Consider the following 25,321-nt stretch of genomic DNA (forward strand, 5'->3'; position numbering starts at 1 on the left):
TGCAAGTAAGATCATCTGTACCATTTTTCTAGATTCCACATATATGCATTAATATACGATATTTGTTTTTCTCTTTCTGACTTCACTGTATGAAAGTCTCTAGGTCCATCCACATCTCTATAAATGATGCAATTTCATTCCTTTCTATGGCTGAGTAATATTCCATTGTATATGTGTACCACATCTTCTTCATTCATTCCTTTGTTGATGGGCATGTAGGTTGCTTCCATGTCCTAGCTATTGTAAATAGTACTGCAATGAACATTGGGGTGCATGTGTCTTTTTGAATTATGGTTTTCTCTGGATATATGCCCAGTAGTGGGATTGCTGGCTTTTTAAAGTTTTAAAGCATAATATATGTGTTTTGTCCCCTATTTAAGAAGCTAAGATCACAAAGGTTATTCTCCTGTATTTTCTTCTACACAGTTTTAATTCTTACATTCAGGTTTATACTCCATTTCTAGTTCATCTATGCATATGGTGAGAAAAGGGTCAGGTTTATTTTCTTACCTATGGCTATCCAATTGTTCCAGCATCATTTGTTGAAAAAATTGTCCTCATTGAATTAAAGGTGCTTTATTTTAGCACCTCTAATGAAAATCAGTTGACTATATGTGTGAATCTAGTTCTGGACTCTTTTCTGCCCCACTGATCTGTATGTCTATGTACCAATATCATGTTGTCTTGATCACTACTATAACTTTATAATGAGTCTTGAAATCAGGTATTCTAAAACTTACAGCTTTGTTCTTTATCAAAATGGTTTAGCTCTTCTAGGTCCTTTGTATTTTATATACATTTTAGAATCATCTTGTCAATATCTAAAAAAAAAAGCTTCCTGGGATTTTGACTGGGATCGTGGGGAGATTTGGGAATAATTGATCTTAATAGTCTTCTAATCCAAGAATATGGTATATCTCTCCATTTATTTAGGTCTTCTTTAATATTTTCAACATTTGTAGTTTTTAGCATCCACATCTTGCACATCTGTTGTCAAATTTAACAGTATTTAACTTAACAGGTATTTCATGATTTTTTTATGCTATTATAAATGGTATTGCTTTTTTCAAAATTTTCAATTTTTTACTGCTTATAGAAATATAATTGATGTTTGTATATTGACCTTATATCCTATGACCTTGCTTAACTCATTTATTCTAGCTTTTTTTCCCTTTTTTTTAAAGCAAATGCCTTAGAAATTTCTACATAGGCATTCATGTTATTTATGAACAAAGACAATTTTACTTCTCCCTTTCCATCTGCGTGCCATTTATTTCTTTTTCTTGCCTTGCTGCGCTGGCCAGGAATTCTAGTACAATACTGATGGAAGTGTGAGGACAAATATCCTTACCTTATTCTTGGTCTTAGGGGAAAACACTCAGTCTTGCACCATTTACTATGAGTCTCCCCATCATACCTTTAACTCCTTGCTTATTCACGTTGTGTTGACCACTGTAGAAAAAGCAAATTGCAAAGCCTGTGGACTACTTTGCTCTTTAGTCCCTGAGCTGTAGCCATTATTCACCTAGTGGCCTTACAACATGTATTGTTTCAGACAAATACAGTACAAGCCTTTTATAATTAAGTAGTAGCAAATGCCCATTTGATCTAGAGCAATGGTTTACAATTTTGGCTGCAAATGAGAACCACCTGGAGAACTTTTAGAAATTCTGGTGCCCAGGCCATACATCGGACCAATTCCATCAGTAGTCCTGATGGAAATGTATACGATATTAAATTATATATTAATTTATACAATCTTACCACAGCTCTATAATGAAAGGACTGTTTGTTGTGCTCATTTAATAGATGAGTAAACTGAGGCTTAGAGAGAAGATAAGTAACTGGACCACAGTTACTGAGGTACATTGACTCTAGAACCTACCCTTAATTCAGTTGCCTGCCAACTGGCTGTGTTAAAGTAAAAGGCATCTAACCCCTCCCCTCCACCTCTCCATGGTTCTGGTGATCTTCTGGAACTAATCTAGGATGCCATCATATTAGGACTTGTCTCCAGTAGTGTGTTGGTCTGTTATTCATTCATTCATTTGTTCACTCATTCACTGGTTTGTGCTGAGTTAATATCTGCATGGTGCTGTGTGTAGATAGGTCCTAGGGTGAGGGAATGAGAATAACAGAGCAGCTGAACTCAGAACAGTAGCAAATATAAAATTTAGAAGATTGCAAGAGGGAGGAGGGTAGGGAATAGATGCCTGGGAAGTGGTTGCTCAAGAATCTTTGACTAATCAGTTCAAGTGTGTAACATAATGTCTTCTATGCACTGGTGTGTCTGGGGCTGGTCAATGTGTAACCCATTAACTCCCCTAACGCCAGATTTTTTTTTTACCAAGCTTCTTTTAAAGTTCTCTTATAGTTTTGGGGTCCAAAATACATCTTTTCCAGACTCGTGAGAAAGAGTACGATACCTGGTCAGGTGAAAAGGGTATGGGACACCAAGAAGGGAATTAACATTTAATGAATGCCTACTGTGTTCCAGGCATTGTGCAAGATACTTCTCGCGGGTTATTCCATTTGATGTTTATGCCACTCCTGAGGAGGAGGCATTATCCCAGTTTTACAGATGAGAAAACAGGTTCTGAGAGGTTCAGTAATCTGCCCATTGTTCACAAACCAGGAGCAGGTGAAGCTGGGTTTGAAACACAGGATTGTCCAATACCAAAGCCCAGGCTTTGTCTGCTGCTCAGAATGGTCCACAGAGAGACAGCAGTGGTGCTTTCCTCCTGAATGTCTTAGCATTTCTAAATCTCAAGATGACCCCTCTGAAGCATGGGTAAAAGAGGCAGGAAAGAATATTGAAAGAAGAATTTCAAGATTAGGGAGGAACAAGGTGGTGTTAAGTCAGATGTAAATCCATGGTGGAAGATGGTAGGGAGCTCTCATCCATTTCATAAGTCCATTCTTGAATGAATTTGAGAAGAAATCAACTGAGGATGTCCTTTAAATTGGATTAGGGGTAGATTTTTAGTATCTTTTTTAACACCAGAAAAAAAGCAAAAAACAAACTTAAAACCCCTTTAAACTAGGTTTAAAAGAAGGAAAGTCCGTAGGACTTCTCCCAGGAGAGCTTGCAGTCAAAACCCTGGAAATGGATTGTCCTTTCTGGACAGCCCTTCTCATAGAGATTTTTGTCTCCAAGACCCCACCTGAGTCACACTTTTCTTTTGACCCCATAGTTGCTTTGTCACAAACACCAGCTGACCTGCGGCCTTGGGCATTCATGTTCACTCAGAGCATTCTTACATTTGGGGCGGTTTCCGTGTGCGTATGTTTGTTTTAGGTACAAACAAAAGGACAAATAAGAACTTCATCTCCCTCGTGATCTTAGGGAAGTATGTCAGAAAGACCTTAGGAAAACTCCTGGTTCCCAACTTTTCATTTCTCATGTGAGGAAACTGAAGCCCAGTGAGTCTTATGTGTTTTCCCCTAAATTTCTAAAGTCACTTGGTGACAGAGTTGCAACTTCAAACCAGGATGTCTAGCTCTGCGTCCACCAGCAAGAGTGGGCTTCCTGTCACAATGGCTGCCATCTTCCTTATGCATTTGACTTGTTCTTCACCCATAGATTCTTCAGAAACCAACCCCAGAACTCAAGCACCAGCTGGCTGCTTTCTCCAAGCGCGTGGCCGGTGCCGTGACCGAGCTCATCCAGGCAGCGGAGGCCATGAAAGGTAGGCTGGATTCTCTCGTGTCGTCCTGTGGGCAGTCTAGACAGCAAACTGAGCAGAGAGGATGGGCAGCCTACACAGGCCCTCTCTTGGCAAATGCAGTCAGAAGGAATACAGCGAGGAACTTTTTTGAAGAAGCAAATGGGAGTAGAGTTAGACTTAAAAAGTAATATTCTCCTGAAACAAGTCTTTTCTCCAGTCGTTGTATTAAGTGCTTCAGCTTAAATGTCATGATCCATCTAGAACCGCTCCCTTCTCTTTTAAGGGTCTTGCCATCCATTTTTATCTGCATTTTCCTTCATCAGAATATTTATTCTCATTTAAATAATACACTTGATGTTTAGAAACGGTGCTATCTGGGTAGTATATTGTTTGCACACCCCTTCGTGGTTATGAAGAAGCAAGCAACTCACCCGGGAGGGGTTTTCTTACCAATTTCCCTTTGTTTGCATTTGAGGGGAATGGCTCTTCCTCCTGAGTTCCCAGGAGAAAAGAATGACAAATCTCTGTGCTCAGCATAGTCTCAAGTCTCCTGAGGATGCTTACTTGCATTCATGAACTTTAAGTTACAAGTCAGAGTAAAACTCAAGCAGGCCTTGGTCAATGAGATCTCGATTTTTGACACTATCATTGATGACTGATCCTGTGGTAGGGCTGTCTATACAACCGGTTGAGAAAATCAGGATCAGACAGGCACTCCCCACCCCGACCCCTGCACCCAGCTGATGTTAGTGACAGCTGGAGAAGAGATCCCTTAGGACAAGGCAGCTAGTCAGCTTATGGAGCACCCCTGCATGCAAATCCTGATATTGTTTGTAGTTAAGTCACTGCCCTGAGGTCTGCAGCTACCAAGAATGACCCTCTTTGGACTGCTTTTAGGAACAGAGTGGGTGGATCCAGAAGACCCAACCGTCATTGCAGAAACAGAATTACTGGGGGCTGCAGCATCCATTGAGGCTGCTGCTAAGAAGTTAGAGCAGCTGAAGCCAAGAGCAAAACCAAAAGTGAGTGTCCACGTGTGGCTGCTTGTCTGATGTCAGTAGGTCTTCCGGTGGATGGCTGTGAAATGGAGCCAGATGGGCTGCAGGGAGCTCGTCTCCTTCCCTGTGGTTGGACTAGCAAGCTGCAAACCTGTTCTACCTGCCCAGCACCTTTTTACAGGGTATGGAAAAAAACCCAAGGGTGGGTCTTTCAGGTTAACCATCCCAAGAAATACCTTTGGGTATCCAGAGGAAGAATCCTGGCATTTACAATCTTGACTTCGTTCCACTATTACATAAACTATGTGTTGGATGTTTTCTATAGAAAGTCCCTGTTGCTGAATGTGAGATTGTCACCCTCTAATTTTCTGGTTTCCATAATGCTTTTCACCAGAAATAGCAATGCTGGGTCTCTCCTTTTCTTAAAATCAATAGAGAGTAGTGTGAACCTCAAAAGTGGACCCGGTAACAGATTTTTTCAGGACATGCTGGAGACTGTGGTTGGCTGGTGTGTTTTCTCCATCTGTGTTTGTCATCTAGGTAAATGTTGAGAACTTAGTTACTAAGATCATAAGTATGTGTTAAGAGAAAGTCATTTAAAAGAAAGAGATAACTTTAAGTAAGGACAGTAGAGAGGACAATTATTACAAAAAAGAATGGTGCCCTGGTGCTGTCCAGGGGGCAAAGCCCAACCCTGTAAAGAAGCCACAGTCCCCCTGCCTCCATGGCTGTCTTCAGTGGGAAGATGGTAGAACCAGAGGAGGCCTCTTTATCTTTCTATTCAAGCAAGTCCCTCCTGGTTCCTGTAACCTCACCTCCCTTTCAAGGATCCAGATACCTTAGGAATTAAAATCTGGCTCTTCTCTCCAAAAACAAAAAAGTTGGATCTCCCAGTTTAGGTGCCTAAAATTCTACCTTTTTTAAAAAAAAAAACAAAAACAAAAAACCTAAGGATGGAGTTTGAGTACTGGAATATACCAAAGCACTCAAAAGCAGTGCCCGGGCTGATGCTGTATGTAAAATAGACATGGACATATAGTGAATCTGTTAGACTTGCGGACATGCTCAAAACCATGGAATTCTTAGAGCCAGTCTCCTAATTGTCACTCTAGATTTGATAAAGGCATTTTTAGAATTTCTCATCAAGATGTTATTTAAGATTTTTGGCCTCTGGTTTTTGAGTTTGCCAGGGTCCTCTTTACTGGTCTTAACCTGAGGGTCTTAGGTGGTCTAAGTTTGTCCAAGTTTTTCTCAACAAACTTCAGAGCTATGTGTAGGTGTGAGGGCAACTCCATTTTCTGGACTTGGCTTTATTTCTGCTTTATAAAAATAAGTTAATCATGAGCAGAAAATGTACTTTCAGCTAAGAAGCGGCAGCCATTGACTGAGATTTAGAGGCCTTAAACTCAGTTCGTTTTTCCTTTTCCTTCTCTGATTCACCACATACTTTCCTCTCTTGGGAAAGCTTCTGTCTGCTAGTTCTGGAGCCATGTCAGTTGATGCCCTTTCTCCTGGAGAAGTAGCTTGGCGCTAATTCACGTTGACCCTTCACCATACTCTAAGAGCTGCAGTCCCAATCCCTTCCCCATTGTCTTTTGCAGGACCCTTCTGAGCTCTTGTGTGTATCCCTGAATTCTGGCTTCCCCCTGTCCAGCTATTGATTTATCTCATGATTCTTGATCTGAAAAACAGTCATTAGAGTTCCTATTCCATAGGATTGTTGATAGAACAATTAAATGAGATAATCTAGGAACACAGTACCTGACATACTATAGACGTAGTAAGCAGTCAGCATATCACCATCACTGAAAATATGATTCTAGGACTTTTATCTACTACCTCCTAGGAGAATGACTGAAATAAAAATTATTCCATAGATCCCTGAGCTGATGGCCTTAGGAAAAAGAGAAAAAAAAAGAAAAAAAAGGCTAAAAGCACATGTTGATTGAGTGCCAAGCATGTGCTAGGCAATCTTCTAGGTGCTTTACATAGATTATGTCATCTGGTCCTTACAGCAAGTCCACGAGGCAGCATTGTTGGCGTCCCTGCTCTAGGGATGCAGAATCAGAGGCAAATTACTTGCCAGAGTCAGATGGCCTTGACCGAGCTGGAAGCAGCATTGTGTAGGCTCTGGAGGTGGCAGTTTCAGGCCATACCAGTCCTCTGGGCCTACCCAGTGTCAGAAATTCTGGTGCAGTCCCACGGGGGAGGTTTCTGGTTTCCCTGTGCCACTTGAGCCATTAATCCCACCTCTGGGAATCTGTCCTGAGGAGGAAATCCAGAGAGGAAGAAAGTTCTGTGTGCGTGAGAGGGTTGTTCCTTTCATCCTTGTTCACAGTAGCAAGAATTTGGATGTGACCTGAGTATCTGCTTGAAGGAAAAGTATGTAGCTACTCAAAATAATGGTTGATAGGACTGTGTAGCATGAAGAAGATGCTCCTCGCATAATATTAAGTGAAAACTAAAACAGGATGTAGAATCATGTACTCAGTATGATCACAACTCTGTTAAACACTTGTGAATGAAGGAGACAGGTGGGGGGTGTGTACAAGAATGATGGTGGGATTGGAGTGATGGGAGGGTCTATGTTTTAAAATTTTGTAAGACAATGTTTTAAAAATAACAGCACTTAAAAAGTTTGTGATGACTGCCACACTGGGCCAGTGGGCATTCCCTACGCTGCCCTAGGATCATCTAGCCTTTCTGTTTATAGTGTGGTGTGGGTTTTTACAGAAAGCCAAGGTCACAGTTGATATAACCGTTGATTTGAGTCCCTTCCTTGGAGGTACCTACTCTAGGTCACTCCCATCTTCCTATTAGGAAGGGTACTTGGTCCTTCTAGAGTCTTTAGAATGATCTCTGAAGTCTTACTCTACCCAGTGACCAGAGGCTCCCACCACATGGATTATGTTATCCATAAAACTGTTTTGAAGAAATCAGCAACCTAAACCACAGTTTCTGTGCCTGTCTGGGAGTGCCATCTGCTCTGTAGTAATATCGACGTGAAATAAAATATCTTTCTTGACTTCAAGAAGGAATTTTTCTGCAGTTTAAAAAAAGAAAAAATCCCAATCTGACATCAGAAGTCAACCAGTCTTTTGAGATTAACCAGTTCTTCCCATCCCCTTCCAAAACTAAACTCAATCAATTAATCACAAATCCTCAGGATTCTGTAAGTAAGCAATTGCTGTTTCACCTCTACCCCTGTAACTCACATACAAACCTGCAGGCACCCACTATCGGGTGAATATGCTTTGCTTCCATATCTGGGAAGCACTTGCACTGCTTTGAGGGAGTTTGGGAGATGGGCAATGTTTTTGTTTAAATTGTTTTGCTCACCACATTCTCAGGTTGCCTCTTTTAATAATAGAATGGTCTGGGGTTTATTGAAGATGGTTCCTGGTATATTCCCACCTCAGGCCCTTAAAACCTAAGCACCTCTTTTTGCCTGGAATCGCCCAGACACAAATAACAAATTGGCATCACTGAATCCACCGTTTGCTTGGGAAGATGGTGTAAAGGCAAAATGAGAATGTCGGTGAGCCCTGGTGCATGTGCCTATGATACTAATGATGGCGCCGTTTCCACACCTGCAGACACACTGTGCTCCAGAGACAGGTAACAGAGGTGGCCCAATGGCGTCCCCCGCAACTCCCCCCCGCCCCCCCCCACGGCTGCAGCCTGCCATGCTGTGCCCATTCTCAGCTCACTCAGACCTGGATGCCTTTCTGCAGGCCTCTGTGTGATATGTTTGATATATTAGGTTGTTATTTAATCCAACTATATATCAAACATATTCCTACAGTGTCTTGCCCTGTCTCCGGGGGTTCCTAATATGGCTTAGAAGGCAACAGGAAAGAATACGTTAGAATCACAAGTTGATTTAGAAGACGGAGTGCTCATTACATTTCATTATGTTATATCCCATTTCTTGTTGTAGCATTTAAAACCTGTATCCATACTGCTAGATTATTTCGTTTATTATAGAAACAAATCATAATTATTGATGTTTCATAAGAGCTTGAGATATTATGTATAGTTTAGTTTTGTGCAGTGATGAGTCCTTAAAGGATGTGCTCGGTGGGGGAAAAAAAACCCATGTTTGTGATACGGGGTCAGGATTATAACCTCCAAACACAACTGGATTTATATTTCATTTTAGTTCAGTTTTATCCTGATCTTCAATTTAGAAATTAGTAATTTTCATGATCAAGCTTTCAGCAAAACTTCAAGCACAAATCAACTATGTAATGTTCCTTTACACCCATAGTAACAAAATGTATAAACCAGGTCAGCCAAACCAAATGTATGGATGGTGAGTCACTGGGCTTTATATAAACTTTGGAGGACTAAGTATATCTAATAAAGATAACATAGTGTGGATTATACTCTGTCTGTTGAGTTTCCTGTTATAGGTTAACTTGTCAGTAGAGGTTGATAATATTTAGAATATGCCGACAATCAGAAAGTAATTCCACAGCCTAATTGGGTGCAACAGGAAGTTCAGGATTATGAAACATTTTTTTTCTGGCATGTAACACACTTCTTTAGTTGGCTTTGACCTCCTCCTCCTGGAAGAGCCTGTGAAGTATGTGTGAGTTCATTCTGATCTCTCTCAACAAAATACTTAGAGCACTGCTTTCTGAAAAGAGAACTATTGTGCTAATGGCTCCGATTTGGGGAGCAAAGAGGAAGTGCTCTAATAAAGGACACTCCTGAATATGCAAACAAGGCCCCACGCAGGTAGTGAGCCAGTGGTGTGAACAGGAAGGTCAGGAAAGCTTCCCCTGTTTGGGGTCTAGGAGCCATCTCCACGCTGCTTGCAGCGACTGCCTAGTGACAGGTCCGAGCAGCAGGGGAGGGAAAAATACAGTGTTGGAGTCCCAGCTTCCAGAGTTAGGAAGTAGAACCTGTCCCTGGGATCCTTCTCCACTGAGGAGAGAGCAGTGGCTGTGCACCAGCAGAGCTCTTTCAGATGGTTTTCAAGATGCTGCCACAATCAATGCTACCTTCACGCAGCTAGAGAGCATTGTTTTAAGTCCAGTTAAAGTTGTTTGACCAAAATGACAAATTGTCATGGAAAAGCAACAGCAAGGTACTCTGAATAACGAAAAGCACAGTTTAAAAGGACCTGAACTTTGAAGCCCGTACATTAAAATTGATGTATCTTTTTTTTCGTACATCTTGCTGTTAACCAGCATGCTCTGCTGATTATTGGGTGAAGGGGGAAAGACAACCAGATGTTCAGGGAGAAGGAGGATACAGCATTTTTTCTGTGGCCAAAGCGTGACATTGAGCTCTTGTGCCACTGGCTGTTTCCAGGCCAGGAGACGTGGGGGGGGGGGGGGGGAGTGAAGGTCAGTGGGGCGTTCAGCCAGTGCGTGTTCCCATGTGACTCCGTGCCAGCTAAAGTAATGGGTCTCCCAGAGCCTTCTCAGACACACACACAATTCATGTCACGTGAGTTTACAGTGTGGCAAATTTACCTGATTAAATCTTTGAAAGAATTCTGTCATCTGTTCTTCATCCATGCTTCCTAGATAGACATTCAAGTGCCTTCGTATTTATTTTTTGAGAGTATGACACATCTTCAAGAATTTTTCTATCAAACAGAAGTAGCAATTAATAGATTCTGATAAAGGAGAAATGGATAGATATTCATATATATCTGTAGAATAAACCTGGAGTGACATAAAGAAAAAAAAAACAGAAATAGCAGTTAAAAGATTATCCCAGTGGTATTACTGTTCATTAAAAAATAAAGTGGTGGCGAGTGTGGGAAAACTTCCCCCAAGATACTAACCGTGCATGCTCACACCTTGTCCCTCAGACGCTGTAGGAACATGCATTACTCCACGTCTGGATGCAGAGGCTGGTCCCTCCCCAGGTTGCTGGCATTACCATTTGGCAGTGCTTTCTCTCTATCCCCTGCTTTGTCCGTTGACAGTTTCCCCTGGGACCAGGCCAACCTAGGGGGAGCCAAAGCCAGCTGAACAGCTCTGGTCTCTTGGCAGTTCCAGTGGTTCTGAGAAGTTTCCCTTTTGTTAGGACTAGTAAACGTGGTGGTCCTAAAGACAGCCCACCTATGGGTCCTCTGGAAGAGAAGCTGACCAGGTTCGCCGACCGTTCAGGTCTTTGGGTACAGGCTAAGGTCTCCCCTCAGGCACCTCTCAACTCAGTATCAGCAGCAAACTGGTAGCGGCCAAACTGGCTACAAACAAAGGAGAAACAGAGCTGCCTGTTCCACTCAGGCTTCCACCTGGCAGGAAAATGCTTCACTTGTGTTGTGGGAGTTCTCAGTGTTGGCCTCCTTTTTTTTTTCCCCTCAAGGATATTTAAATTATATGCAAGTGTTCACACTTAAAAAAAATTATACCCAAAGAATTTTTTTTTTAATTTCTGATGTGATAAGACCTTGTTTTTAATAGTAAGCATCCTGCAAGGCTTTCAGTAACACAGGAAAAAGCATGATTCCTAACTGGAAAGATGGTGCCATGAGTTGTAACCTGGTTTTTGTAGCCAGTTGTGAGAGAAACGACCATTGTGCTTATCAGTTCTCAGCAAGGCGGTCCCTCAAGGAGGTTTTCAAGGAGGGAGGTGGAAATCAGGGCAGTGACCCTTTGGCCATCTCCTATGGGTGCCTTTGGCTCCTTCACTGTCAAGTCCATCAGGGGAAGGAGCCAGAGGGATGTAATTCAGAAAGAGGACCACAGATTGGAAGTGTTCTTCCTCTGCTAGACGCATGCCCAGGGACCTGTCTGGGAGGATGGGCCTGGTGGAGGCTGGGAAAGATACTGCAGGAAGGAGGCCAAAAGAGTGGGAGCAAGAGAAAAAGGAGTCCGTGCTAATTTTAGTCTGTGCATTCTTTAAAAAGGTTTCACCTGAAACCGTAACGTGTCAGAGCTAAAGGACCAGGAAGGTTGAGTTTGCTCTTGAAATTACTAACAGGAAATGTTTGTTTGATACCTGGAGAAGGGCAGCAAATTCCCCAAAGTCACGTGGCCAAAAGCTCACGTGAAAGCTCAACTGAAACCCAGTTGTCCATCTCCTGGTTGGGTGTCAAAGGAGTAGCTGGAAGCAGTACCGGCACTTGACACTTTATCTTTGATTTGTGTTTATTATTTATATTGTAGGTTGTAGTCAGAAATGGCAGCTAGAATCTTTGTTAGAATTATGAGTGGAAAACAGGGTTCAGGCAGGGAAACTGACTAAAAGTCTGAACAACAGTTTTTAAAAACAAAAAAAAATATATGTAGTAATAGAAAGAAAAATGAAATTAATTGCTAATAGTTATTGAGCATTTACTCTGAGTCAGTTATGCTGTGTATATTAATAATTTATTTATAACAGCCCTATCGGATATGTAGGAGGGAAGGTAGTTTCAGAAAAGGAATGAATTGACACAAACATTAGGTTCTCAGAATGTTACCAAGTCCAGGCTCATACTGCTCGCCACACCACAGGCCAGTAACTTGAGAGATGAGTTGTTGGGGCGGGGAATAGCGACTTTATTCGGAAAGCCAGCAGACCGAGAAGAGGGTGGACACGTGTCCCAAAGAACCATCTTCCCTGAGTTAGGATTCAGCCTCCTTTAATACTAAAAGGGGAGGGGGTGTGGTTGGCTGCTGCAGACTTCTTGGTTCCGGGATCCTTTGTTCTTGCAGCTGTTCATGTAAGTCTGGTCACAATGTTCCTATAAACCTCCAACCAGACTCATGTTATTCTCTGTTCTGCAACTTTTTATCTCTATATGAATGAAAAAGTATTATACTTTTAAAGGTCAGAGCCTTGACAATGGGCTAGCCTGTAAATTTCAGGCTATAGGCAACATTCTTGTAGCAAAAGCAATAGAATACAGAGGTTAAAGTAAAAGAAACAGATCCAATATGGAGTCAGATTTGTCCCTATTACAAGAATCCCTGAAAGGTCAAAAGGCAAAATAAAAATGAGGAAAGGCCTCCCCTTTTCTGTCCCCCTTTCCACCCTCCTTCCCCCTTTCTATCAGCGCAACAGGAGTCTCAAATGCTATCTCCAGCATGGGAAGCAGGCAGCCAGGGAGTCAGCCCAAAGTGTGGCCTTTCCCAAAAGGGATCTCGCCAGACCTCTAACTTTTTAAAAGAGGACCTCTGGAGAAGATCACCAAACAAGAAAAATATCAGCAAAAGGGTGCTTAGACGTTTCTCAAAGCTACCAAAAAGACAAAGCTAGAGTCTGCTAGACAGTCCTGGAAGGACAATTGCTGAGAGCTACAAGTGACCTGGCCAACAGTCTTTTCTAGTGGAAGGGACCAGGGAAAGAGCATTGTACAGGGGATGAGAAGATGAATTCAGCTCTCAGAGGCTGCGGCTGACACCTTCATTAAGCAGGGCAGACTGTTAGTTTGCACATTTGTGACATTATTTTGTTAAGAGAACCTCTTAGTAAAATGCTGCTGTGTTTTGCATCTGTATATGTATGAGTCAGTGTCAGAGACTGTGAGTGCCAGTTGAGGGATACAGATAGAGCGTACAATTAACAACCCACAGCATTCCACAGGGCAGGAGCCAGTGCTTTGATGTGTGTGTCCAATCGTCCCCAGGAATCAGGAATGGAAAGTTATTGATGGGGACACTTACTCCATGCATCTCCCCTTCTCTTACTATGTAAATTGTTCTCTGGCTGAACTCGGTACTCAGAGACTCATCTTAAATGGATACATTCAACAAACCTTTATCACATGGGCTTTTCTACCTAACGTTGTGCTCCAGAGACATAAGTTGGATGAAACACAGTCCATGCCCTGGAGGAGATTGCAGGCTGGTAGGATTCAGCTGACTGGTGTGTCTGTTCTCCTGAGTCCAGACCAGCACTCCCCCCCCATGGTAGCCCATACCACCTGCATCTTCCACCACATCCTCGATGATCTGAGCAAGGAAGGGCTGTCCATTTAGCAGCCCATTGAGTGAAAGCATTTCCTTACATTCAGATGCCATGGTCTCCAGATTCTTCCCCAGGGTCCCCTTGCAGCAGCTCCAACTTACTGTTCTTCTCCTCAGTCTCCCAGCTACAGTGGGGTTTGTTCTATTAACAATTCCTGCATTTTAATTGTGGTCCTTTTATTCAGGGAAGTCCTTCAAAGACCAAGCGAATTCCATTTCTCTCCTTTTTTGCGCCATGGTTAAGCACATGTCCTCCCTTCTCTCACTGCCCTCCCACCCCTCTCCCAGATTCCATTCTGTACGCTGGTGGGAGCTGAAGCCAATGGGAATTTGGACTGGGGTGCCGTGGCTTTTCACCAAGCCTCCTTGGCTTGGGGAGATCCCATTTTCTCAGGCTAGAAGTTGTATGGTATGAGGAAACATCAGCATTATGTCTCATTTCAGCAGGAGAGATAGAGTGGGCATTTAGTCTTAATGGTAAACCTGACCCACAGAAAGGTACCAGTCCTGCAGGTAGAAGGCAGATCTCATCATGGAACTCTGCCCAACTGCAGCATCTAAATGTTTGCCCTCCGTCACAGTCGGCTTTATTAAGCCTTTTTCTTGGGAAACTCTCTCATACTTTTTAATCAGAGGAAATGTGTCTCAGAGATAAGGCTTCCTGCCATGTCCATTTTAAAGTCTAGAGAGCTTATAGAAAGAAAAAGAAAAATTCATCAAAGGGCATTACAGCACTTGCCATTGCAGGAAAAATCTGTGGGTGTCAGAAATATCTCCAAGTTGAGTATGTATTTCAAACATGTGTTTAAAAAAAAAAAAAACAAACCAGCCAGGGTAGCGAAAGATATGGGAGAGCCCTTTTCAGTCGGTTCTAATGAGATATTCTTTCAGATCTATCCATGCTTAGAGTTAGCACTTAGTTTTGGGGAAATTCCATTTTTGTGCATTTTAAAATTGGGGAAATCAGAAACCTGCTGTGAAGTGGACTCGTCCTTGGAACCCATAGCATACCTGGGGCCCCCTGCACCTGCAGCAAGGGTCTGGAAGACGTTGGGAGCCACCACGGGCCTCCATTTCCTCATCTGCTAAATGAGGAGGAGCTCCCTTTGGACTCAGAAACTCTGTGATTCCCCCAGTGCCTTAATCTGTTATATGCTTGACTTTCTTTTGCAGAACGAATTTCCAGAAAAGCTCTTAATTCAAGGTCATTGAATATACCTATCACAGCCCAATGCCATTTCTTGTGGCTTATGTATAACAGTTCCTTTTATGCCAGAGTGTCTTAAAATGAGTCGTTTTATGTTTCAGTGAACAAATTTTGTATTCCACCGCTATCACAAGCTTCCCCACCCCATAATAAGGAATCCAAAATTAATCTATTGGAACAGAATCCATATCTGTCCTAAATGCTCCTAGAGCAAGACTTTGTCAGAAATAGGAAAGAAATACTGCTTCTGTCTCAGAACATCTCAAATGCTGCTGTCATTCTTCAGATCCACTAGATGTGCGCGGAAATGTTTTTCTGATAACATGGGTTATAAAAACAAAAGTAGGAATGGCCACATCTTGAACCAGGAGAGATGCCATAAAGAATAGGGAACTGGAAAAACATTGTATCTGTGTATCCATCCCATCTGATGGTTCATATGGGCCCATTAGTGAGCCGACTTTGAGCCTCCAGCATGAAGTCGCTCCTCACTGATGCCCAAAGTGGTGGCCTCGTCTAGGAAAAACATATCATGATGGAGGCAGAGAAGTTTAGGTTTAGATCTGGTCTAGATTCTTCATGCTGCCACATGATCTTGTCCCAATACTCCACCTCCCTAAGCCTGAATGTTCCCATTATAAATATAAGGATAAAGATAACTACTGTATACGATTTTTACTCTCTTTTTTGGTGAGGATTAAACAAGTTAATGCACGTGGAAGTGCCTGACAAAATACCTGCACATAGTAGGCGCTCTTAAAAATGTATCGCTGTTGTACAACATTGGGAATGTACTTAATGCCACTGAATCGTATACTTAAAATTGGTTCAAAGGGTAAATTTTGTGTTATATATATTTTACCAACACACACAAAAGTATTGCTATACCTGACCATCATGTCTTAATGCCTGAAAGGTACCAGCCACATCTTCAGCATTCTGTGACCGAAGGGGCACTTAACCATACTGGCTTAGATTCACAGAGCAATATTGCTGGAGGGGAGGGACCTTGGCGGTCATCTAGTCTGACTACCCCATATTGTGATGCTCCATCCCACCCAGCCTGGGACCAGGGTATTTACACTTGCCCAACTTCCGGAAAGTTGATTCTTTTCTTGATGTTGATTGTTTTCAACATCCCAGGCGTTTGACAGCACGGGGCCTGGTGATGGTGTATTTCGAGCAGAGCCCTAACGGCCTGATAGCACCTGTGTGGTGGTGGGGGGAGCCAGTGTTCTTCCCCAGGTGGAGCCGTGCCTCGGGTTTCCAAGGGGTAAGCTCCAGCTTGATGTCGCGTTGCCCCAGTTTCTCTTCCACCACTGGTGATCTCTGGTTGGCGTGTGACTCTCTGCTTAGCCACAGAAATGCAAATGCTGTTTTACTTTTGTTTTCACCCAAGAGCAGTAAGGTTTTTCACAGCTAATAGCCATCTTTCATTTTTTCAACCCATTTTTCGGAGCCTTGAGTTGTGGGATAGGGTGCCACCACCCACTCTTTGGATTTCAATTATTGATTATTTTGATTTGTGTTATTGATGCTAATGGAACCCTCCGAATGCATTTTATTCCCAGTGAATTTATGTCTCTTTAAAGATTCTGGTCTGGAAAAATAGTCTGTCTTTGAATTTCCTGATTTGAACTTTGTAAGGAATCTCAGTGCTGGCAGTTTTTATCTTTTAGAGAAGGGGAGGGGGGAGGCAGCAGATGGAGAGGCATCCAGCCAGCTTCAGCCTTTCTACCCTGGGTGTGGTTTGTCGATAAAATTCCACGCACGGAGGAAGAGCCAGGTGACCAAGAAGTAAGTCATTTGGCAGAAAGCGCCCTTTGGGGATATGAATTGCATGTGATACTGTTTTCTTTTGGTTATAGCAAGCGGATGAGACCCTGGATTTTGAAGAACAGATCTTGGAAGCTGCTAAATCCATTGCTGCTGCCACAAGTGCCCTGGTCAAATCGGCCTCGGCAGCCCAGAGGGAGCTGGTGGCCCAAGGAAAGGTGTGTAAACCCCACTGGCCAAGTGGTGGAAAGTTCACACAGCAAGAGCCTCTGAAGACTAAGAAAAAGGCGATACCGCTTGTGTCCTGACCAAGGAAGCCGTGCCGCCCCTTGCCTCCCTGTGACTTGCCCGGCTATGCCCATCTCATTGGATGCTTTGCCCATCTCATTGGATACTCTGTTTGCTTCAGCCTGACAGACAGAATGAAGGGTTTAGCTTCCAGGCCTCTCATCTGCTTCTTGTTAAGGAGAGCTCCCACTCCAGGCAGCCATCAGGGCCTGAACAAGACATTTATTTTCCCCGCTGTACATTAGGCTATTTAAAGCCATAAACTCATATTTTCCTGGTGGATGGCTATACAAGCACCGTAGTCAGGGGCTTTATAATACCGTCTCCAACTCCAGTGACTCCCTTCCTTTTCTTAGGACTGTTGAGCTGAATGCCGTCCAACTCTGCAGTTAGCATTTTCCTTAGCCCTTTGGTCAAAAGGCCGGTCTGGTTTTAAAGCTGAGGTTTCTTCGACCTGCTTCATCTCCAGTCACCCATTCCATCTTTATTAGCGTGAAAGCCTAGTTCTTTTTTCAGTGATCCAAAGGATTAATAGTACATTAGACTAATCCTGGATGTGAAAAGGCCTTCCAATTTAAAATATTCCATGTGTCCTATTATTCCCATACAACATGGAACCACCACATCCAAATTACATCTTGCAGAGAAACCTCTCAATCATAGAGGCACCATGGAAATCCTGCCAGCTTTGGGAAATTTGGTCACTGTAACTGTCAGTCACTTATATTTGATGTTAAAAGGCCTTTGCTCTCAGTGTACAGATGACAGATGTGATTGTGTCTTTTTGGTTGTTTTTGTTTTTATCATTTTTTAAATATATTTAATTTATTTATTTCGTTGCACCGGGTCTTAGTTGCATTGGCAGGCTCCTTAGTTGCGGCACATGGGCTCCTTAGTTGTGGCATGTGAACTTTTAGTTGCGGCATGCATGTGGGATCTAGTTCCCTGACCAGGGATCAAACTGGGCCTCCTGCATTGTGATAGCGGAGCCTTAACCACTGAGCCACCAAGGAAGTCCCGTTGACCTAAGAACTTGTAATACAGACAGTTATGCGCAGCCGGTGGCCTTCTGTCTTCCTCCATGAAGTCTCTTGTGAGCTTAGCTATGCCTTAATCCAACCTACGTCCACTGGTTCCTCTTTCTAAACCATTGTGTATCCAATATTGATGTATATACATCTCCCCAACCAGCATGAATCTGTCCCTTTATGCTTCTCACTTATCCCCTGTAGATCTAGCAGAGTGCCGACCTCAGTCACCTAGGACTTGTTGACTAGTCGATATGTAAAGACCAAAAATGGATCATTGAGAAGAACATCCTTCCTAAAACTTTCGGTTTATTTGCACATTGATTAAAGAGCCATCTACGTGCTGGACACATTGCTAGATACTAGAGAATCGAACTTGAATATGGCCAAGCCCCTGTCCTCCAAGGAAGTTATGCGTTCAAGCATTTAAAAAGTTGGTAACGGAGGTTCAGCTGGACCTGGGGAACTATAGATGATATGCAGGACGTTGGGGCCTTACCTGACCTTCAGCACGCCCTGATGTGCTGACAGATCCCCAGTTTCATATGCAAATTTAGATACTCATCTCTTACCTCTCCAGGCACCTCCCACATGTGTAAAGGTGTTTCCTCCTCTAGCTCCCTCTACATCTGGTCAGAAAATGTTTCACTGTTGCAACAATTCCTAAATAGAAACGGGAAACATCTTACTTCCAACTTCTTACTTCTCTCCACACCCCTGAAAAAAATGGTCTGTATTTCCTTAAGGCGAGGATCTGAGCTCAATTGTACGGAGAGAGACCCACCCCCTTTTTTAACATCATCTGCCAGAAAGTCACAGCGTGGCTTCCAGGGTCAGGAATCAGGAGAGATTTAAGCTTCCCTCACCTCTTGAATGAAGAGGCCTCAGGGGCTCCCATGTTGGAGATGGAGAAAGGTCAGCAGAGGAAATAGGTGTGTCACGATAGCCCCATCCATCGTTCCTGAGCCGTTTTCCCAGGAACGCAGTACCTGGTAGCGAAATGGAGGTCGTTGAGAGCGTTTCCGGTCACCTCCTTGTGGCCCAGGTGGAAACCAGTCAGGATGTGCAGTCTTGGAGCTGCTGAGGTCCTGCATGGGAAAGGGTGCTCCATTCTCCTGCCGGTGCTGTTGGCAAGAGTCCTAGGGAGGTGCTGCATGTCTGATGAGATGCTTTTCTCTCCAAATCCAGGGCAAGGTAGGGTTTGGGGGCTGCAGGTCACCCTGTGCCTTCCCGCTCTCATTGCTGCTTTTCATACTCCACTCTAGGTGGGCTCCATCCCTGCCAACGCCGCAGATGACGGACAATGGTCACAGGGCCTGATTTCTGCCGTGAGTTGCCCCCTCCTTCTTCCCCGTTAGCTTTTTGGATCCCGTGCGGGAGGTTTGGGCCTAAGTCACTTCTCTGTTGACTGTCCCCAGGCCCGGATGGTGGCAGCTGCGACCAGCAGTCTCTGCGAGGCAGCTAATGCCTCTGTGCAGGGGCACGCCAGTGAGGAGAAGCTCATCTCATCCGCCAAGCAGGTCGCCGCATCCACGGCTCAGCTGCTTGTAGCCTGCAAGGTGAAGGCTGATCAGGATTCGGAGGCCATGAGGCGGCTACAGGTAATGGTCACTGATGCTGGTGGGAAAATACTCCTGTTGGAGCGGGTAAGTGTCACCAAAGGAGGCAGTCTCACTTCCTTGGCATGACCCACCAGGCCTTCCATCAGCTAGCTCTGTCCCACGTTTCTCATTTCCTGCCACGTGCAGCCATGCATCCTACCCCTGCAACGCCACCAAACTGACGTTCTCCACGCGTGCCTCCTGGTCTCATGCCTTGGGGTCCTCCTCCCCACCAGCCCAACCTTGGTGAACTCCTACTTGTCCTTCATGACTCATCTCCAAAGCCACCTCTTCTGGGAAGCCCTCCTTGAATCCCAGACCTTGGGCAGTCAGTCCCTCTTCTGCCCTGCCATAGCCTTTGGGCAGACCAGTCTTTCAGTTCCTATTACCCAGTACCACCACATTTATCTTTAGTCCACCTTTGACAAGGCTGTGAGCTTCTTAGGTGCAGGTACCAGATCTTTATCTTTGTGTCTCCCACTCCTAAGATGGTACCTGTTTCAGTGTAGGCTCTCATTCAGTGTTTGCTTAAGAAGGGAGCAAAAGGACTGAGGGATTTATATGAGATGCTGCTAAGGTTTCCCAGAGCCCAGAGAACACACTTATGAAGGTGTCACTTGAGTTCTGCCCAGTGGATCTAAGTTTTCCTGATTGTGTATTTTAAGCACAGTGAAAGAAATGTTGGAATGAAAAAGATCACATAGCTTCACCATCTTCACATGTCCAGTGCTATTTTTTTCTCTTCCTGTTTTTATCTTACACAAAATACTTTTGTCTAGTTGTCATCCTAACAGAGACATTCTGCATTTTTTTCACTTCCCATTTTATCATACTTTTTTTTTTCCTTGAGGAAAAGGCTTCATAATGGCCCTGTGCAAAGCTAACTGGTTCATTCTTCATGAGTCTCATTTTTAATGATTGCATGATATTATATCAACTGATTATGCCAGAATTTCTCTATACATTGGACATATTTGTTTCCAATTTTCTAGATGTTTTTTACTGTAATAAATGTTGTAATGCAGATTGTTTATGTTGCTAAAAATGTTTATGTAAGATCATAAATGGCAGTAATATTTGAACAATTCCACTGAAACTCGGGGCTCTCGTCGTATTTCCTAAGTTGTAAAGTGCATGGCCGTTGTTTGGTCCTCCTGTGTCTGTCTCTCTCTGACCCACCTCCCTCACCTTCATTTTTCTCCTGGCATAAACCCAGGGGAAAACGGGGAGCTGCATGTTTGTGAATGTGCGATTCATGGGTTTGGGGGACACGCCTTTGGAAATCGTCCTGAGTTAAAAGAGACCTGGGTTCAATACCTGCCTCTACCATGTACAAAGTGCATAATCTTATACAAATCATTCAAAACCTTTCAGGCCTTACTTGCCACGTCTGTAAAATGAGGATAGAGATGCCTTCACTGGCTCTTATGAGGGTCAGAAATGTGAAGGTGCTTTTGTAAGTCCTAAGGATTTACACAGATACAACCCAGCATCACTCTTATTATCATCATTACTGATTTATCTGGATGCTGCAATGTTTTGTGAATCCCTTACAGTGACCCAGAGGTTCTCTGGGGCTACACAGACCTATGTTCAAATCGCAGCTCTATAACTTACCAGCTGCAGGATCTTAGTTATTCAGCCTCACTTTCTACATAGAAAAGTGGGCTAATGATTTCTGACCTCATAGAACTGTTTTGAGAATAAGCATATGATGAAAATAAGCATATTGATGTCAAGCGCTAATGGGCCTCCCCTTCCCTTCTTGCTTGAGCCCTCGTGGTCCCCCTTGTCCACTTTAGATCACCAACCAGGTGAGCCAGTTAACTTCGAATGAGAAAACTCTCAACTTTCTGATGGCTCCCCCCCAAGAACAAGTCCTTGACTCTCAGGGGGCTGGGCAAGGACTCTGGGAGATTTAACGAAGCCTTGACCACTGTGAAAGGGAAATTCCAGACCTCAGGTGGCAGAGGTCAAGTCCCCTGGGCCATGCTTTTTGAGCATTAAGAGTAAACCAGTGGGGGCTGTAGCCCTTGCTGAAGATCTAGGCTGCACGTGGACAAGCTCTTCTGCAGTGTGTCTGGCACTCGCCCCATCCTTGACCGTGCAGCATAAAGCCAGCTGTGACTCTAAAAGCTCATCCATAAAGGCCCTAGTTACTGTGGGGCTCCCATTCCTTCTGTGCAGGGGTAGGTTGTGCTTTCATAGCCCTTAATTCCCTCTGAAAGCATTCAGTGAGCCCCAGCCCTGGGTAGCCACTGTGCCCGGTGCTAGGGATGCAGAGATTGAAGTCACAGCCCCTGCCTTCAAGTTGCTCACCATCCAGGAGGAAAAGAGGCAACCACAAGTGTGGTAATGGCTGCAAAGAAGCCAGCAGGGAGCTTTCCAGGAGCACTTGGGAGGGTGTGGGTAAGGCTAACATGGACAGGAAAATTGATCTCTGAGCCAAGTCCTCAAGTATGCCTCAGTAGGCTGGGGCAACGGGAGGTGGCTTTCTAACCAAGGGGACAGCCCCTGAGCAAGTTTCTGTTAACACACATATCATAGTGCTATAATCATGTATTCACATAATTGTAATTCCCCTGAGAAGTGCGTGTTACCTGGGAGCCAGGAAATGGGTCTCATTAACCTGTGAATGAGCTAAGGTTAGGTAGGGGCCAGTGTTGGTAGAATCCATGGATGGATGGACAAATGGATACTACCTAGAGAGAAATTCTGTGTTATATACAATTGGATGATAAGTCAATTCATAGTCTCATGAACTGTGCCTCCATGTCTGTCTTGCTGAATCCAAATGGCTGTTTCTAATGATATAATGTGTGTTTTGTCCCCTCTCCAGGCAGCAGGAAATGCTGTGAAAAGAGCCTCAGACAATCTTGTGCGTGCAGCCCAGAAGGCAGCATTTGGCAAAGCTGATGATGATGATGTTGTAGTGAAAACAAAGTTTGTAGGGGGCATTGCTCAGGTTTGTGATTAAATCCAGACAGTGTTTACTCCCGAGATGAGCACTGTATTATAACAGAGGCACAAAATAACAGTGGCTTAAACAAGATGGAAGTTTATCTCTCCCTGGTGAGACAGTCTTGGGTATAAGCAGTCTAGGGATGGTGTGGCGGCTCCCTTGTGACTGAGACCCAGACTCCATCTGCCTACTGCTCCACGGTCCCTGAGATGTTGCCTTGGCAACGTCTTGGTCTAAGATGGCTTGGTAACCACCTCAGTTTTCCAGCCAGCATGAAGACGGAAAGTTAGGGCAGGCATGACTCTGAAGTTGTCTGCATCACTTGCTCTCACATGCCATCGGTCAGCGCTTCATCACATGGCCAGCCTAGCTGCAAAGGAGGCAGGGAAATGGAGTATTCTTTTCTGAGTAGCAGTGTGTGCCTACCTAAAAATCTGATATTCTGTTATAGAAAAGGGAGAGAAGAGAATTGGAGGACAGCAATATTATCATTTAAGTAAAATGATGCATTTGGAGCTGCTACTCACTCCAGAGTTTTGGCCCTAGAGAAGGAATGAATGATGACCCTCTCCCAGAAGTTTTACAAGTGTGGATAAGAATCTGACTTACGCAGGCCTGCATTCTTGTGCATGAGAGTGGGGTGGAAAGGTCAGGAAACCACGCTTGCAGTTTGGGATGTGTTAATGTAAATCCTTTATATGAGACTGGTTTTCCACCAGGAGCACTGAAGCCCCGTGGCTGAACTTAGTCATTCTCATGCCTTCCTTAGCTCTTCCTGAACCACTCCCTGTGCTTGGAAATACACAGGATGCATTTTTTCCAGAATCTGCTTCTTGATGCACTAGTTCCATGAGAAGTTCCATGAAGAAGGGTCTCTGATCAAACAGTTCTGGGAAGCACTGACTTCTGTACTCCCTCCTCAGATATCACAATGCTCATTAGTCTAGCAAGGCTCTGGAAAGACCTTTGCTTTTCAGAAATCTATTTGACTTTCTGTTGAGCACAGACGTACCCTTTCCCCTTTATACCCATTAACTAATATTCCTCAGATCACACCTTAGAAGCATGAAATAAATATATGAAAGCCATCTAGTAGTTAAGGACTCCAGCTTTAGCTTCGAGAATACCTGGGCCGGGTCCTGCTCCACCAGATGGGCCCCTTCAGGAAAGTGGACCCACATCTCTGAGATTCAGCTCTCTCATTGGAAAAATGGGACATTCAATAGGCCATACTTCACAATGTTGCCATGAAGATGATGGGACAGTCCGTGTAAAGTGCTTACACCAGAGCCTGGTGCATCATAGGGACACAGTATATATTTGCTGTTAAATCAGTGGCCAGAAGTCAGCTTCTTGTCTTGGATCGTTGGTTTCAAAACCCGAACCGTGGCACGGAGGCTGGTCTCCAGAGCTAAGAATACTTAGTCCTGGGACACGGCTGTGTCCCACTGTAGCAGAGGCTGTGGGAGCTCATGAGGCCAGCAGTGGATGGGAGGGCAGTTTCCTAAAAAGTTTCAGATCCATCCAGCTTGTTGCTTTGCTTTTAGATCATCGCCGCCCAGGAGGAAATGCTGAAGAAAGAGCGAGAATTGGAAGAAGCAAGGAAAAAACTAGCCCAGATCCGCCAACAGCAGTATAAATTCCTACCCACTGAGCTGAGGGAGGACGAAGGCTAAGGCCAGAGCCAAGAGGGTGCACCCAAGGGGCCGGCCGCGCAAGAACTGGATGGACAGCCGTCCTGAGGGGCCAGGCACCACCCTGGAACTGCCCACCTCCCCCTGGGGTGAGCCGGGAGCCCTGAGCTTTCCTGCTCACTCCTCTGTCCTGTCGGGCACCAGCTGCATGATGGTGATGTCACGCGGTACAGTGTGTTCCGCCCACAGCTCCTCTGCCACCTCCCCCAACCCCGCCTCACTGTATCTCAGGAGAGAGGGGCGCGGGTTCACGGACTGGTACCAGAAAGGAGGAGTCAGTATTACATCGTCCTCAGACACTCGCGCTTCTGTTGGTCCTTCCCTGGGCCTGCTGTGAAATCTGAATAGGAAAAAAAAACAAAAAAACAAACAGCTCGGGGGAAATCCTTGATGCCATAGCTACTCAAAGATACTCTTCTTCCTCTCAGGAGAAGATGGACGTTGGAGTTGGACACGGTTAATAAAGGCCAGAAACATAAACCAGTGTGGACTCCAGGAGGGCAACTCGGGTCCTCCTGCTGTGTCTCAAGCACTGGCTCACCCAGAGGGTGAAGAATTCCTGCTCCTGTTTGCACGCTTTCTTGCCTCAGTGTGTAAGCTCCTTGTACAATCTAGACCCAACTTGTATTCTGTGGCCCAGAAAATCGAATGATTTTTTTTTTCCTCCATAATCCAAAGGGGCAGAGGTATGGGGGACTGGTAGGGCTCAGTGAGCAGGGGCTGTAATAAAATGCGTGGGCTCCTTACTCTGTAGAGGCTGTTTGAGTTCATACAAATTCATCCACACAAACCCAGGTCCCCCAGGTGACAGTCAGTACAACAGCCCGCCTTAGGCATTCGAAGTGGGAATTCAGCTCCAATAAAGCAACTCCTTGGTGACCTCATCTTCCACATCAGCTTCTCTGCTCTCAAAATGATCAGAATTCAAGATCCTATTAAAAAATCTGTCATCCATCCTCCAACCCCTGATGGATGTTTTCTCTATGTCCTAATTGTCCCAAAGTCTAGATGCACTTTAACATCATTACAAACCTTTAACGAGGTAGTTTTGCTAATTAGCCCATCTTAAAGGTGAAGACATGTCTTATTTTCAGAGTCTGTCTTCTGTATGCTACGGTTCAGGAATTACAGTTCGAGAGTTTCCCCCCTCCTCTCCTTTTTCTTTTCGGAGCCCTCTCCTT

At 44.3% G+C, this 25,321-nt stretch overlaps 1 protein-coding gene across 1 annotated transcript in view; it reads left to right on the top strand.

Moving 5' to 3' along the window:
* TLN2 (talin 2) overlaps positions 1-24,886 on the top strand; it is a 440,519-nt gene extending 415,633 nt beyond the window's left edge. Inside the window, exons 54-60 of the mRNA XM_028495089.1 lie at positions 3,584-3,689; positions 4,566-4,690; positions 16,660-16,785; positions 19,149-19,211; positions 19,302-19,484; positions 22,324-22,449; positions 23,994-24,886. Of these exons, the coding sequence (XP_028350890.1) occupies positions 3,584-3,689; positions 4,566-4,690; positions 16,660-16,785; positions 19,149-19,211; positions 19,302-19,484; positions 22,324-22,449; positions 23,994-24,122 (858 nt within the window). The 3' untranslated portion in view covers positions 24,123-24,886. The remainder of the gene's footprint in view (positions 1-3,583; positions 3,690-4,565; positions 4,691-16,659; positions 16,786-19,148; positions 19,212-19,301; positions 19,485-22,323; positions 22,450-23,993) is intronic.
* Positions 24,887-25,321: the final 435 nt, after the last annotated feature.

The sequence above is a fragment of the Physeter macrocephalus genome, chromosome 11 (genome assembly GCF_002837175.3).
Source record: "Physeter macrocephalus isolate SW-GA chromosome 11, ASM283717v5, whole genome shotgun sequence".
Taxonomy (NCBI): Eukaryota; Metazoa; Chordata; class Mammalia; order Artiodactyla; family Physeteridae; genus Physeter; species Physeter macrocephalus.